General features: G+C 61.7%; 2 protein-coding genes across 4 annotated transcripts in view; both read right to left on the reverse strand.

The window, feature by feature from the left end:
• Positions 1 to 272: 272 nt before the first annotated feature.
• Positions 273 to 5,762, reverse strand: UPK3B (uroplakin 3B). The gene is made up of 6 exons (XM_042921670.1): positions 5,503 to 5,762; positions 5,236 to 5,385; positions 4,779 to 5,016; positions 3,417 to 3,496; positions 2,434 to 2,563; positions 273 to 1,978 (listed from the first exon to the last, which is right to left on the reverse strand). Exons 1-6 carry the CDS (start codon positions 5,588 to 5,590, stop codon positions 1,819 to 1,821), a joined length of 846 nt encoding a protein of 281 aa, XP_042777604.1. The 5' UTR covers positions 5,591 to 5,762; the 3' UTR covers positions 273 to 1,818.
• A 1,883-nt stretch (positions 5,763 to 7,645) lies between these two features.
• Positions 7,646 to 12,808, reverse strand: part of DTX2 (deltex E3 ubiquitin ligase 2) — a 35,841-nt gene continuing 30,678 nt past the window's right edge. For all 3 annotated transcript variants that reach the window (XM_042921303.1, XM_042921301.1, XM_042921302.1), the window contains 4 exons: positions 11,601 to 11,759; positions 10,769 to 10,930; positions 9,437 to 9,526; positions 7,646 to 8,292 (listed from right to left, as the gene is read on the reverse strand). In XM_042921303.1, the coding sequence (XP_042777237.1) occupies positions 8,065 to 8,292; positions 9,437 to 9,526; positions 10,769 to 10,930; positions 11,601 to 11,759 (639 nt within the window). In that variant the 3' untranslated portion in view covers positions 7,646 to 8,064. The remainder of the gene's footprint in view (positions 8,293 to 9,436; positions 9,527 to 10,768; positions 10,931 to 11,600; positions 11,760 to 12,808) is intronic.

Below are 12,808 nucleotides of genomic sequence, written 5' to 3' on the forward strand. Positions count from 1 at the left end.
GAACGCTTAGAGGCCAAGAGGGACCTAGGTTCCACAGCAGCAGCATTTCAAAAGCGGCTGCCCAAAGCGGCTGGCTCCCATGGCCAGATGTCACCCAGGACACCGGAGCCTGAGCTCCTGACTGCATTTGAATCGGCTTCTGCCTGCACCTGGAGGTATTGCGGCCGAAGGGGCTGCAAGTAGGATGGAGGATAAACCACTAGGGACCAGGGCTTCATGGGTTTTGAAAGCAAAACCTCCCTGAAGTGTTTGCCTGGGAGACAGTACTGCTAAATCCGCGGAAGCTGCATTAGCGGTGGCCTCTTGGCCCTGAAATGCAAGGATGGGTTTCCCTGGGGTCTATTAGGAGATGGGGCACCTCGAAAATGCAGTTAGGGCTGTGCGTCAAAAGGACAGGCTCGGGGCAGACCCCGGGGTGGAAGGGGTGAAGCGGGGCTGGGCCCCGGGCGCAGATGCCCCTTTCCCCACACCAGCGCGGGCACCGCTAGGGGGACGGAGACCGCGTTTATTCACCTCTGAGGAGGGCGGGTACACATGGGTCACGGCCGGGCGCCGTGCAGGGGCGGGGGGCCTGCATGCTGGGAGCCGCGGTCCCACCGAATAAGATGGGAGATGCCCGGGGACAAGAGGGGCGTGGTGGCGGGGGGGGGAGGCAGTGGGCAGAGCGTGGAGGACAAGTCGCCCAGCCTCAGTTTCTCCATCTAGAAAATGGTGGCGGTTGTGTAGACTGGACGGCCCTCAAGCGAGTGCGTGACTGCTCATCCCTCTGGCTTGACCCAGATGAAGTCTGGAGTCCTGACCTCCAGAAAGTGGCGACGGCTCCTCAGCATCAGGTCACCGCTGGAACCTGCCAGTCAATTGCCTCAGGCGGGTCTGTGAATACGAGTGCGCGTGCGCGGGGCCGGACGGCTGCGGCGCACCGGCGCCACCGTGTGGCCAAAGCTGGACCCACCGGCCCTGCGAGAAGTCGGACGCTAGGGGGAAGTCTAAAGTGTGTACTGCCTGATGGTGGGGGGCTCCGGGGCCTCAGAGAGCCCATTGGGGTGAACATCTAAGGAGCTTGAACCCGAGGGTATGTGACAATCTGACAGCCCTAACAGTAACAGGTCACATCTGGACACGTGGTCATCTCAGGTCCAGAGTGGTGAGTGAGCTCCCCAAGTTCAGGACTGGTTCCTCCTGAGGCTCCATGTCTGACACTGGCAGTGGCATACAGCAGGTGCTTAATAAATGTTGGTGGAGCGAGAATGAGTAAGCCATCTGTGTGTGCAATAGGGTTGGAAGTGGTGGAATCAGTGGTCAGACGGCCACAATGTGCCTCTACGCTCTGAACTTCTGGCCACCCTCAGAAAGTGCCCCCGCCTGGGGGACAATGGAGGTGCCTCTGAAGGCTTCACTGCAGCCCCAGCCACTGGAAGGTGGGACAGAGAGACAGAGGGAGGCTCGGACTTCATGCACCCGGTGATGGGCCTGGCCCAGTCCCCTGCACAGGGCAGAGCAAGGCCCCCCACTGGGCCCCTCCTGGAGCCTGGAAGCTTCTGGTCAGTGTGGCCTCTCCACGTTACCTCTCACAGAGGTAGGGGTGGAAGTGGGGGCTGCATGCTGGCCTGACCATGGCCCTCCCCCCAGACTTGATGCAACTTCAGTTGCCTGGAGAGGGCAGAATGGGAAAGGCAAAGGCAGGGCTGCAGGTGGTGGGACATCGGGCGGGTGGGGCGGCGCAATGGGGGAGGGGCATGTGGGCGCAGGAGCTGGGAATGCGCACTGCGTACGTGGCCCCCAACTTCCCAGGGCCCCGCCCCAGCCCCTTCCACCAGGCTAGGGGCTGAGGCTGGGGAGGGGGTCCAGGCCAGGCTCATAGCCCACGGGCAGGGTGGCGGCCTCAGTGGGTGGGATGTGGTGGGTCATGTAGCGCTTCCCCTTGAAGGAGCCAATCCGCAGCTGCTCCGGGACTTCCTCCGGCCACCACAGGCTGGAGCTGGATGGGGAGAGGAGACCAGACTGGGTCCCTGCTGTGGGGAGCCATCTGCCAAGTCAGGGCCTCCTCCCGCAGCCTCTCCCTTTCCTTCCTTCCAGAACCTGCTTCTGGCCCACCTCCTCCAGGTGGTTGCCCCGAATACCCTGGTTTCAGTTCACTGAAGCCTCCTTGGAGAGAAAACACGGCCTGGGAGGAGTAAGGCTGGGGCCAAGGACACGCTGAAGGACAGGGCAGAGCAAGGTGGCCCCTTCTCTGAACCTGTCATCAGAGGAGCCTCTGGCCCACCTCCCTGCTGTCCAGGCGAGAGATACTCAGGGCGGAAATTTCCCGCACACCCCTGGAAGGGGAACCGCCAACTCAGCCGCAGTGTTCCTGGAGGGCTTTCAGGTGCTGGGACCAGTGAGAGGGAAGGGGCTCTGGGTGGAAGAGGGGCCCAGGGGGATGTCAGCACTCACAAGCGCACGGTGGACGCAGCCAGGAAGGCCAGGAGCAGGAGGCCGGCCAGAGAGGAGAGGATGGAGGCGATGACAATCATGTCACCGCTTCGCCGCCCTGGCCACGTGTCGATAGAGCCTGGGGCCTTCCCTGCACACAGCGTACGCTCAGAGGCTGCCCCTCCAGCCCAGGGCAGTCACTTCCCCCTCCAGACTCATGCTCAAGGCCTGACTGCCTCGAGTCCCAAGACAGCCTCCTGAGCCCACCCTATTTGTCCATCCCAGCGGGGCATCAGTGCCCTCCCAGCCCGGACCACCCACCACCGCTCCAGCCTTTTTTCTTAGTCTCACTTTCTAGGCTGTTCTTGCCAACACGCCCACCCCACTGCACTGCGCACAGTGGGCAGAGCTGCAGCCGACCTCAGGACCGACCGGTGGCCGCCTCGTTTCCTGGAGCGTGGCATTCAAGGCCTTCAGATGACAAGACCCTCCACCCCCGCCAACACCCAGCCTCTACAGCCCGTCTCCCAGGTGTCCCTCACCCCGGGGCACTGGCCTTCCTACATGCAGTTTCCTCGGCCTGGTCCATCACCAGCCCTTTAGGGCCCCGCTGAGGGAAGTCTCCCAGAACCTGCGGCCCTGACTCTGACCCCAGCCTCTTTGTGCCCTGGCCCTTCTCCACCTGGCAGCGCTTGGCCCAGGGCTGGCTCCCCATTGGAGGGGAAGACTGTTTCTGCCCACAACTGGGCTGGGACCTGGGCACCCGAGGTTGTGTTGATGTGGATGGACACAGCTGGTGTCTCTGCCAGTGAGGCTGACCCAGTGCCTCCTTGCCCCCAGCATGAGGTTCTTTTTGGGGGATGGGCTGGACTTGGAGACTTCCTCCAGGCCCCCAGTCTCATGGCAGCAGAGGGAAGGGCCAGCTGAGCAGGACCACTGGGCAGAGGGTGACTCGTCCACAGGGGCAGCCTGGAGCCAGAGCACGCCCCGCCCTCCTACGCTACCTTGGTGGAGAGTAATGGGGTCGGACCACCTGGTCTCGGCCTGGGGTGAGCCGCTGGCGTCCATCAGGAGGAACTTCACCCTGGGGAGAGGAGAAGGAGTGGGGCTCAGAGCCTGAACTGCCCTGGGCCTGGTGACCAAAGCAGCCAAGCCCCAGGCAGTTCTGGGCTGGGCTCTTGTAGGGCCTGTCAGGGCCAGCCATGGCCTGGTCCTGCTCTGAGAACCCCCCAAGACCTCTCTGGCCACAGTAACCTCTGCCAGCAGCCCCAGTCCACCTGAGCCATTGCTCTCCAGACTCCCCATCAGGTTTAGGGGGCCCCCATCACTGTCCCATACAGAGTGCCTCAGGGAGTCAGATGGGGCTGGGGGCCCCGGGCCTCGTAGAGAACAGCTGGCCAAGTGACATCTAGAAAGCCATAGAAGTCTCCCCAGTAGGGTCAGGCACCCTAAGCAAAAGCCCAGGGAGGAGAGGGGTGTTCAAGAGCCTGGGATCACAAGGAGAGGCAGGCTGAGACCCGAGGGCACCAGAGGCCATGCAGAGGAGCTCAGGTTGTATCTTTGTGCCAGGTGGGGGGCTTGGCAGATGTCTGAGCATGGAGGGGCCCAGGCAGGCTGGCGTGGAGGGCAGCCAGCGCTGGTGGCTGCTAGGAATGGGGGCAGGAGGTTAAGATGAGGCTGAGCCAGGAAGTGGGCATGGGGGGAGGTAGGAAGGCGGTTCTGTCAGGGCCGGGCCCGGGGAGAGGGCAGAGGGAGGCGGTTAACGGAGGTGCCGGTCCAGCCCACACCAAGCCCCACCTTCCCTGCGCCCCATGCTGGTTCTCCCAGCTGGACTTGGTCTCCCTGAGGACACCTGGTCCTGTCCTGTGGCCCAGGCGGCCCTCATCTGGACACCTGCTCTCTCACTCTGGCTCCCCCCGTGACCCTGACAAGCCCTTGGTGCCCTGTGCCTCAGTTTCTTCACCTGTAAAAGTGAGCAGTAGGCTTATTTCCTGTTCCCCTGTCTTGTACCCACTGATTGGGTCTGGACTCAGCCCTGGGCTCAGATTCCTACCAGATCCACCCCGGGGCTAGTGGCTGCAGCCCGGCAGCTCCCCACCCCTGACTCTGGGCCTGAGACCCCACCGTGCCCCCACAAGCCCTGCGGTGCCCACTTCCTCGTGGGCAGGTCTCCTGGAAAGGCCACATTCTGCCTGCCCCCCAGCTTGGATGAGCGTTGCTCCCTGACCCCCGCAAGGCTTGTGAAGGGGAGGAGCCTGCCGCCAGGATGGGGCCCTGGGGGGAGGCTAGGGAGGGCAGCCCTGTTCCCCCAGACCCCTTCTCCCCCAGTACAGGCCCTGTCCCAGGGTCCAGGCAGAATGACTCACCTGTAAGGTCCAGGGCTGGGGAGGGGGGTGTTGCAGAAGGGTGGCTCACGGAGGTCAGCAAGGCAGCCAGGGTCATTGCCCACCCGAAGCAGGGGGATGCCCCTGCCGCCCACCACGGGGTCCTCACAGGGCAGCTGGTCCAGGGACAGGGGCAGCGTCATATAGTGGCCATCGGTCAGCAGCCGTGGGAAGGCTGGGATCTCAGCCAGCGTCTGTGGGTTCCGGAAGTCCCTGGAGGCTGCAGGAGAAAGGGACAGACGGATGGGGCTAGAGGGCATAGCCCCAGGCTGGGTCCAAGGCCTCCCACCCTGGCTGTCCATGCCTTCGGGCCCAGAGGCTCCCTCCAGACACAAATCAGGTCACTTTGTTACCCTCCCGGAGCCCCCCAGGATAAAGCCCCACGCCCAGTCCGCCTCCCTGCAGCTCTCCTCAGCCCCAGACCTGCACCATGACGCACCATTGCTGAAGGCCACCACCAGCCAGATGGTGTTGGCAACAGTGGCATGCCCATCCAGGACACAGCGTGGCTGCTCCAGGGAGAATGTGGTGGCTGTGACCTTCCCTTCCAGGTCCCAGGCTGTGATCTGCGGCGTGTAGGGGATCAGCTCTGTAGTCACAGAGATAAGCATGAGGGTCCTGGGGCCTGCCTTCCCTGGGGCTGCCTTTCCCAGTTGGAGGGGTGGGCTCCCAGGGTCTGTGAATTCATCCCAGGACCCCCACTCACCCAGGCTCATACAGGGCGGGGGCCAGACCAGCGCCCCCATGAGGAGGAGAGACAGCAATGGGCCAGGCTGCCTCTGGGAGAGCCCCATGATGGCTGCCCAAGCTGGGGCTTCTTCCACATCCACAGCCCAGGGCGATCTGGCCACCTCCTGCTGCACCCCCTCCCCCAACACCTTGACCCTGGAGGAGCTGGTTAGTCAGGCTTCCAGGCTGGCCGAGGGCTGGAAAGACCTGAAAATGTAAATGCACCCCACCCCTCCCACTGGCCCAGCCTACCATGAGGAGGGAGCTAGGCAGGGCTGCAGGGTGGGGCAGGCCAGTGCCAGGCCCCACTGCCGGGAGGGAGGCGGATGCCACCGGACCCCCAGATGCCAGCCAGGAGGCCAGAGACTCCCATGTCTGAACAGGGGTCCCACCCAGCCTCCCAGCCCTGGAGAGGACCCAGTCTCTGGAAACATGGGCTCAGGGCCACATGCCTGAGATTCCCACACCCCAGGTGCCAGGAGCCTCCCTCTGGCCTTCCATCCCCACCCAGGGAGTGGGGAACAGAGCAGAGGTCCCGACCTGTCCAGCTCCAGCCCCACCACAGCCCCCCTGGTCCTGCCGCCATCTCTGCGCCCTGCCCTCCCTCCACAAGGCCACATTCTTGTCTGAAGGAAGAATCTGGAGTCAGATGAAGGACCTCTGACAGCTGACAAGCCTCCACTTACTTTACTCCCTTTGGCTCTATTTTTTTTCAATTAAGACATAATTCAAAAGAAGATATAATTCACACGGTATAAACTTCATCCTTTTAAAGCGTACAGCTCAGCGGGTTTTCACAAGGTTGTGCAAGCATCACCAAGGTCAGCACATTAGCAACACCCCAAGAGGACAGTCTGTACCCATTGAAAGTCACTCCCCATTCCCGGCTCCCCTGGCAACCTCGCACCTGCTCTCTGCCTCTACAGACTTGCCTGTGCCGGACATTTCACAGCAACGGAATCACACACGTGGCATCTTGCGTCTGGTCTCTGTCACCTAGCATCCTGTTGTCCAGGTTCATCCACGCAATAGCACGAGGCGGGAGTTCGTTCTTCTCAGGGCTGCGGAACTTTCATCCCGCCGGATGGAAACCAGGCATTTTATTCACCGGCTCCTCCGCTGACACCCATTCCCGCTGTTTGGCTTCTGTAAGTAAGGCTGTCAAGCGCGCTCATGCCCAAGTTTTGTGTGGACCTGTTTTCCGTTCTCGGATACACACCTGGGGTGGAATTGCTGAGTCACAGGGTAACTGCCTTCTTTCTTTTTTTTAATATTTTGTTTTTAAGTAATCTCTACACCTGCTGTGGGGCTCGAACTCGCGACCCCGAGATCTAGAGTTGCATGTTTTGCCAACTGAGCGAGCCAAGTGCCACAAGACACTCAAACTTTTAGATGGAAGAAAATGCTCTAATGTATAATACACTCAGCTTTAAACCAACACATCATGAAATAGAACTTAATTTTTTTTCTTACGGAGAAAAGGACCTCAAGGAGGCAAAAGTATCCCTGGCCCACTCAGGATGTGCCACCCTGCCCCCTCCCCCTAAGCCCCCCCCCCCCACCCCGGGGCCCTGCAGCCCCAGGCCCCAATCACCGCCCCCAGGCAGACAGCAAGCTGGGGTATTTGATGTTCCTGAGAGGGCTGGGAAGAATTAGGACTTCAAGGATGACGTCAAACCAATCCTGGCCCAATTCCAGCCCCGGCTCTACGCCCTACTATGAGCCTGCAACCTGGGGCGGGTCACTGCATCCGTGACGGTTTCCTCATCCATAACAGGGCAGACCGCGGCACCAGCCACATGTGAGTGGCGCTTTACTGTGGTAGTGAACGGGACGGTGGGCCTGGCGGAGCTGCTGTACCGCACACGGCGAGAACTGGAGTCGGGGACGGGGAAGCAGCAAGGTCAGTGCTCGGGCTCTTGGGCCCTCTCTGCGGCCTGTTTCGTCACTGGGGAAAATGCGAGTCGGACGGGCAGCGTGTGAGCTCCCTCCTGCCCTGATGCAGCAGGGCACGTATGTGTGTGCTGCCTTCTCACATCAGCACACACACACACACACACACACACACACACACACACAAAAAAAACCTCTCCACCAAAAACACACCAGGGCCTGCTGACTTTGGCTATAGGGCATTTATTGCAAACAGAACATCTGAGGTATGAGAAGCTGACCCAGAACCCACGCCTGCCCTGGCTACGATGGGGGACGGGGCAGTCTCGCCTCACCCCACGCCAGGCCCCCGGCACTACGGCCCCGAAGCAGCCCGCCAGCGGCAGGGGGCCCCACGCACTGAGGTAGCTGCATCTTAAGCCCCCACAAGTACAACTCCCCAGGCCTGCCTGATTCGCCTGTAGATCTGGGCCTGGAGGGGAGGATGGGGGCAGAAGGCGGGCCCCCACAAACCTCGCAGCCTCTGAGGAAAGGCACCTTCCCGCCTGCCCATCCCGGGGCAGCCCAGCCGGCAGCAGGGGGAGAGGGCAGCTGGCTGCCAGAGGCAGGCGCGGCGGGGCGGGATGGGGCCGGCCAGGCCCGGGGCTCACTGCTGCTCCAGGCAGTCCTCGGTCACCCCCTGGGCGGCCAGCTCAGCCAGCACATTCTGCAGGTAGTTGGGGTCGGGGTAGCCATGGCCTGTCACATTGCGGTCCATCTCTGTCTTGTGGTGGATCTCGTTCCACACCACTGTGTCGGTCTCTCCCGTGGTGCTGGATGTCCCTACCGTGAAGATCAGTCGCCTCTTCCAGGCCACTTTCAGCAGCTCCAGGACCTGCCCTCGAGGAAAGGGGGGGAGGGGAAAGGAGGGAGGGCCTGGTGAACAAGTGCAAACCTGGGCACGGGTTTTTCACTCTGGAGAGGTGGGTGGCCAGGTGACAGGGTGAGAGCATCTGCGGCTCCCCCTCCTCCCCTGGTCTGATCTCCCCAGCAGTGAGGGCCAGGACGGCAGGAGCAGCCACCCACCAAATGCCAGCTGCGGGGTGGGGCACACTGAGGGGCGAGGCTCTCTGTCCCTTTGGCCTTTACTGCGAGCCACTGGCAGGCTGAGGTTGGGCCGCTCTCCCAAGCGATCTCATCCGCAGTCCCGGGCCGGGGCCCCATCTGTCGGGATCCTCAGCCTCCAGCCCCAGTCTTGACCACTCCCCCCCACCCCCCGGAACTCCATGTGCTGACCTGACTGCCCAGGAGGACCCCCCACCTCAGAGGGCGCCGCCATCCACTGCTCTGCTGCCGCTCAAGCCACACCCGGGGCCAGGCTAACTCTGCCCTACTTCCAAGTCAGCCTCTCCCCAGGCCAGGCTCACAGCAGCCAGAGGGCGCCCGACACCTCACTGCCCCCCGACACACACACACACACACACACACACACACACACACACACTCTCTCTCTCTCTCTCTCTCTCTCCCTCCCTCCTTCCCTCCCTCCCTCCCTCCCTCCCTCCCTCGGATCTGATCCTCCCCAGACGCCTCACACCCTCCAGCCCAGCCCACCTCTGCGACTCTCAAAGCTGCCACTCAAGCTGCTCCTCTGACCAGAATGCTCTCCTGGGTTGCAATACAGAGGTTGCTTGCAGGCCATCACGGTCACCCAGTCCTGTTCCCCTGTCCCCACTCTGCCCAACGCGTCACACTAGCCTGACTCAAGAGCAGGTGACCCGGCCAGAGAGGTTGCTAGAAGTGGCCTCCCCTCCCTGCTGGTCGTCTCTCCTGGTCAAGGATGCCTCACAGATAGCAGGCAGCCCCGGGAAGGAGTGGCCAGCACCCCAGCCAGCCCCAGAAGAAGGTGAACAGGGCAGAGCAGGTATGGCCACCAAGCTGGGCCCTCCCCATCCCACCTGCTCGAACAGCCCACGAGCAGCCAGGCCAAGCCCTGCCAGCAGAGGGCAGGGGGTGCCCCCAGGGTGGTGGGGCCTTACCTTGCGGCCCTGGGCATTGTCCGGAAGGTAGCACTGACGGGGAAAGCCCCTGGCAGTGAATGGCTTCCCGGGGTTGGGGTGCTCTGGGCCCTGCAGGAGGAACACAGACACAAGGAGGCAGGGTACCCTGAGAGGGGCCCAGCAGCTGCAGAGGCCCTCACAGCCCGGCCCGCCCTTCACCTCCCTAGCCGGAGATTTGTCTGCACTCAAGTGACCAAACAGATCGCTGTCTCGAATCTTGCCCCTCAGAGACCCAACATGACGTGGCCTGCCTCCGGCGACCACCTTCCCTGACCCCACGCCATTCGGCTTGGCATCACACGCTCCTGCAAATGTCCTGATGAGACTGGAATTCATCAAAGGCTGGGGCTCCCATTCCGCTGGGCACTGGGCTCTTTGGCCTAGAAGGCCAGGCCTCCCTTCCTGACACCCTCGCTCCTTGCTCGAGATGGTGCCATGGCGGGGCCGGAGACAGTGGCAGCAAACTGGATGGAAGGGTGGGCGGCTGGAACAGTGGGGGATCCTTGCCCATGCCCTCTGCCACTCAGAGACACGCCACATATACTCCACACTCCCCTCCTGCTCTGTGGTTCTGGGGCTGTCTGGAATGTTTTTAAAATTCACTACAACCCACTGAGAAGAAATGGAGGGAAACCAGGGAAAAGTGTATGGTTAAACGAAAGAGGGACTCTCCATCTGTCATAGACAGGTCACCTGGGTCCTGGCCTCCACAGCCCTGTATCTTCCCCACCCGCCACCAGCTCTGAGGTCAGTCCTGGCCCAAGCAGGAGGCCTAAGGGTCCAGGGCTCCTGTCTGGGTCTCTACTGCGACCTTCTGCTCGGGCTCCTGTCTTGCTCTTGACATCGGACACAGCCCTGCCACAGGCCTGGATCTGGCCACCGAGCTGGTCTCTCAAGGACAGTCCTCAGTGTTGGCACCTCCCTGCCCTCTGGGTTCTTCCACTATCCAGACCTTCAACACAAGTGTTCTTCCTGCTTATACACTTGGCTTCCCGCCCAGCACAAGTCCAGCCAGGATGTCTCTGCCTCCAGGATGCCCTCCCTGCGTCAGGAAAGGGCCGGAGGCCATCTCTTTGCTTCCACAGCCCTAAGAGCTTGTTCCACCTCCAGACACCAGTGCCCCCGGTTCCTGAGAGCCTGAACTTGGGAAGCCCGGGCATCCTGAGTGCCTGGGGTAGGGGGCGGGGGGGGGCGGGCGGGGGAAGGCAGACTACAGGGAGAGGGGCAGGGTAGGAAGAAGTGTGTCCCAGAGCGAGAGGGACCGAGTCCAGAACGGTCTGAGGAGGCTCCTCCTGTGCTGGGGGCCCTTACCTGGATGCCGTGAGGAATGTTGTAAACTATAAGTATCGTCCCACAGTCCTCATGGCCAGGGAGGGACACCTGGAACTTGAACACCTCCATCTTTCCCTGGGGCTGGGTCCCGGTTTTCTCTCCGTAGATGGTTTTGCAGGAAGGACACTGCAAACTCCCGTCCTGAGGCAGAGCAGAGCACCTAGTCTCAGCCGGTGCCGAGAGAGCACCCAGGCATGCTGTCTGGCTGTCGAGGTGGGGAAGAGCCCACAGGGGCTCAGCTCGGCCCGTTGTCACACAGCAGGTCCCTCCTTGCACAGAAACCCGATCCTGAGAGCATCCCTGTGAAGATGTCCTACACCAGAAACTCCTCAAGCCATTTCCATCCAAGGGGAGAGGTACCAGGAGGCGAGCATCAAGTAGGAAAATCAGGTTTATGAGCAAAAGTCTCCACGATCTAACATGTTTAAAATCAAACAAAAAACCCCGTGACCTCTCAACTGACTGTGCTGGCACCCTGGCTGGTACAGGGGCGGCACAGCGATCTGCAGAGAGGCCAAGCCGGGCCCGAAGGTCTGCCACGTGACTCAGTTCTCTCTGTCCTCCCAACCTGTCCATTCCGGCTGAACTCCACTGAAGGGAAGCAGCCAAGTATCACCTGTCACCCTCGGCAACCCCGGCGGCCAACCCCTATCCTGCTGTGAGGCCAAGGCCTACAGACATCTTAAGGTCGCCTCTGAGTGCCCTGGGGCTCACATGGCAGCAGCAGTCACCAGCTCAGATGCAACAGGACTGGGACAGGACTATGGGCAGGTTGCCCCGACCCCCACCCTGGGGTCAGACGTGTGGGCACCTTGTTCCCATTGCAGTACATGGCCAGCAGACAGAGCAGGTGGAAGGCATGGCTGCACTTGACGAGGCGGCCCACGGCTACTGGCCCAATGGTCTTGCTGTCGGTCACGTCGCTGTACCCGGACACCACGGACAGTTTCTCCATACAGATGATGCAGTCCTAGAAGGAGACCAACACAGGGCACGCTCACCAAGGGCCCACTGCGCCAAAAGGGGAGAAGGGAAAGAAAAAGCCTTTGTCTGCTGAAAACGCCAGGATTACGGACAATTCTACAGCTGGGAACATAGCTGGGAACACAGAGGAGTCCCCAGATTCTGCGCCCTCAGAGGGCTCACCGTAGTACAGAAGACAACAGGCAGCAGTGAGCATGGGGGACATGGGGGCCTTGGCAGTAACAGGGCACGGGCAGGGAGAGGGGGCAGAACAGGGCAGGCTCCTTAGAGGTGCCCCCCAAGCTGGGTGTCACAGGGGAAAGGACCTTGTCGGGTAGATAAGCACAGGAACGGGCATTCCAGAGAAAGGGAAGAGGATGTTCTGAAGCAGGAACCAGCACAGAGTTTGGGGAGGGCGGTGGTAATTGCAGGGGGCAAGGGGTGAGTAGGGTGTAAGAGACCGGTGGGACAGGACCAGGTCCCGGAAGGTTCTGATGGCTAAGCTCAGAGCTGGGCTTCGTCTCACACGTCAGGGGACCCTGCTGAGGTGCTCTACAGTGGGGGCACCACCAGGACCACAGCTGCGTGCAGGCTGTACAGGTGGCAGCTTGGAGGGCAGGAGGCTGGCACAGAGCGGCCCAGTGATGCCGGGTGAGCACAAGGGCAAAGACAAGGACACAGACGTATGCTGTCAAGTGGGAGACACGAAGACGGCCTCCAGGTCACTGTCTAAAGCTTTACCAGCCAGAGCTGCAGGGGAGAGGCAGGGCAGAGCCCTCGGTTCCGCACGGGCATGACCGCCCTTTAACCCACTGTCCAGAGTCCCCAGGACGCCCCATTCAAATCACAGACAAGTGGCGCTGCGGCCCCTGAAACAAGGCTCAGCACAGAGGCTCCGGTCCTGCCCAAGCAGCTATGAGGGTCTGGCAGGCCCTGTAATTACAGGAAGGCTGGCTGGCTTTCCCAGTAGCCAGAGGGGCAGGACTGCTATGGGGACAAAGCCACTCAGCCCGTGGGGAGTGCGGCAGGCTCTCCCATCCTTGGCCTCCAGGACTT

The sequence above is a fragment of the Panthera leo genome, chromosome E3, assembly GCF_018350215.1.
Source record: "Panthera leo isolate Ple1 chromosome E3, P.leo_Ple1_pat1.1, whole genome shotgun sequence".
Lineage (NCBI taxonomy): Eukaryota > Metazoa > Chordata > Mammalia > Carnivora > Felidae > Panthera > Panthera leo.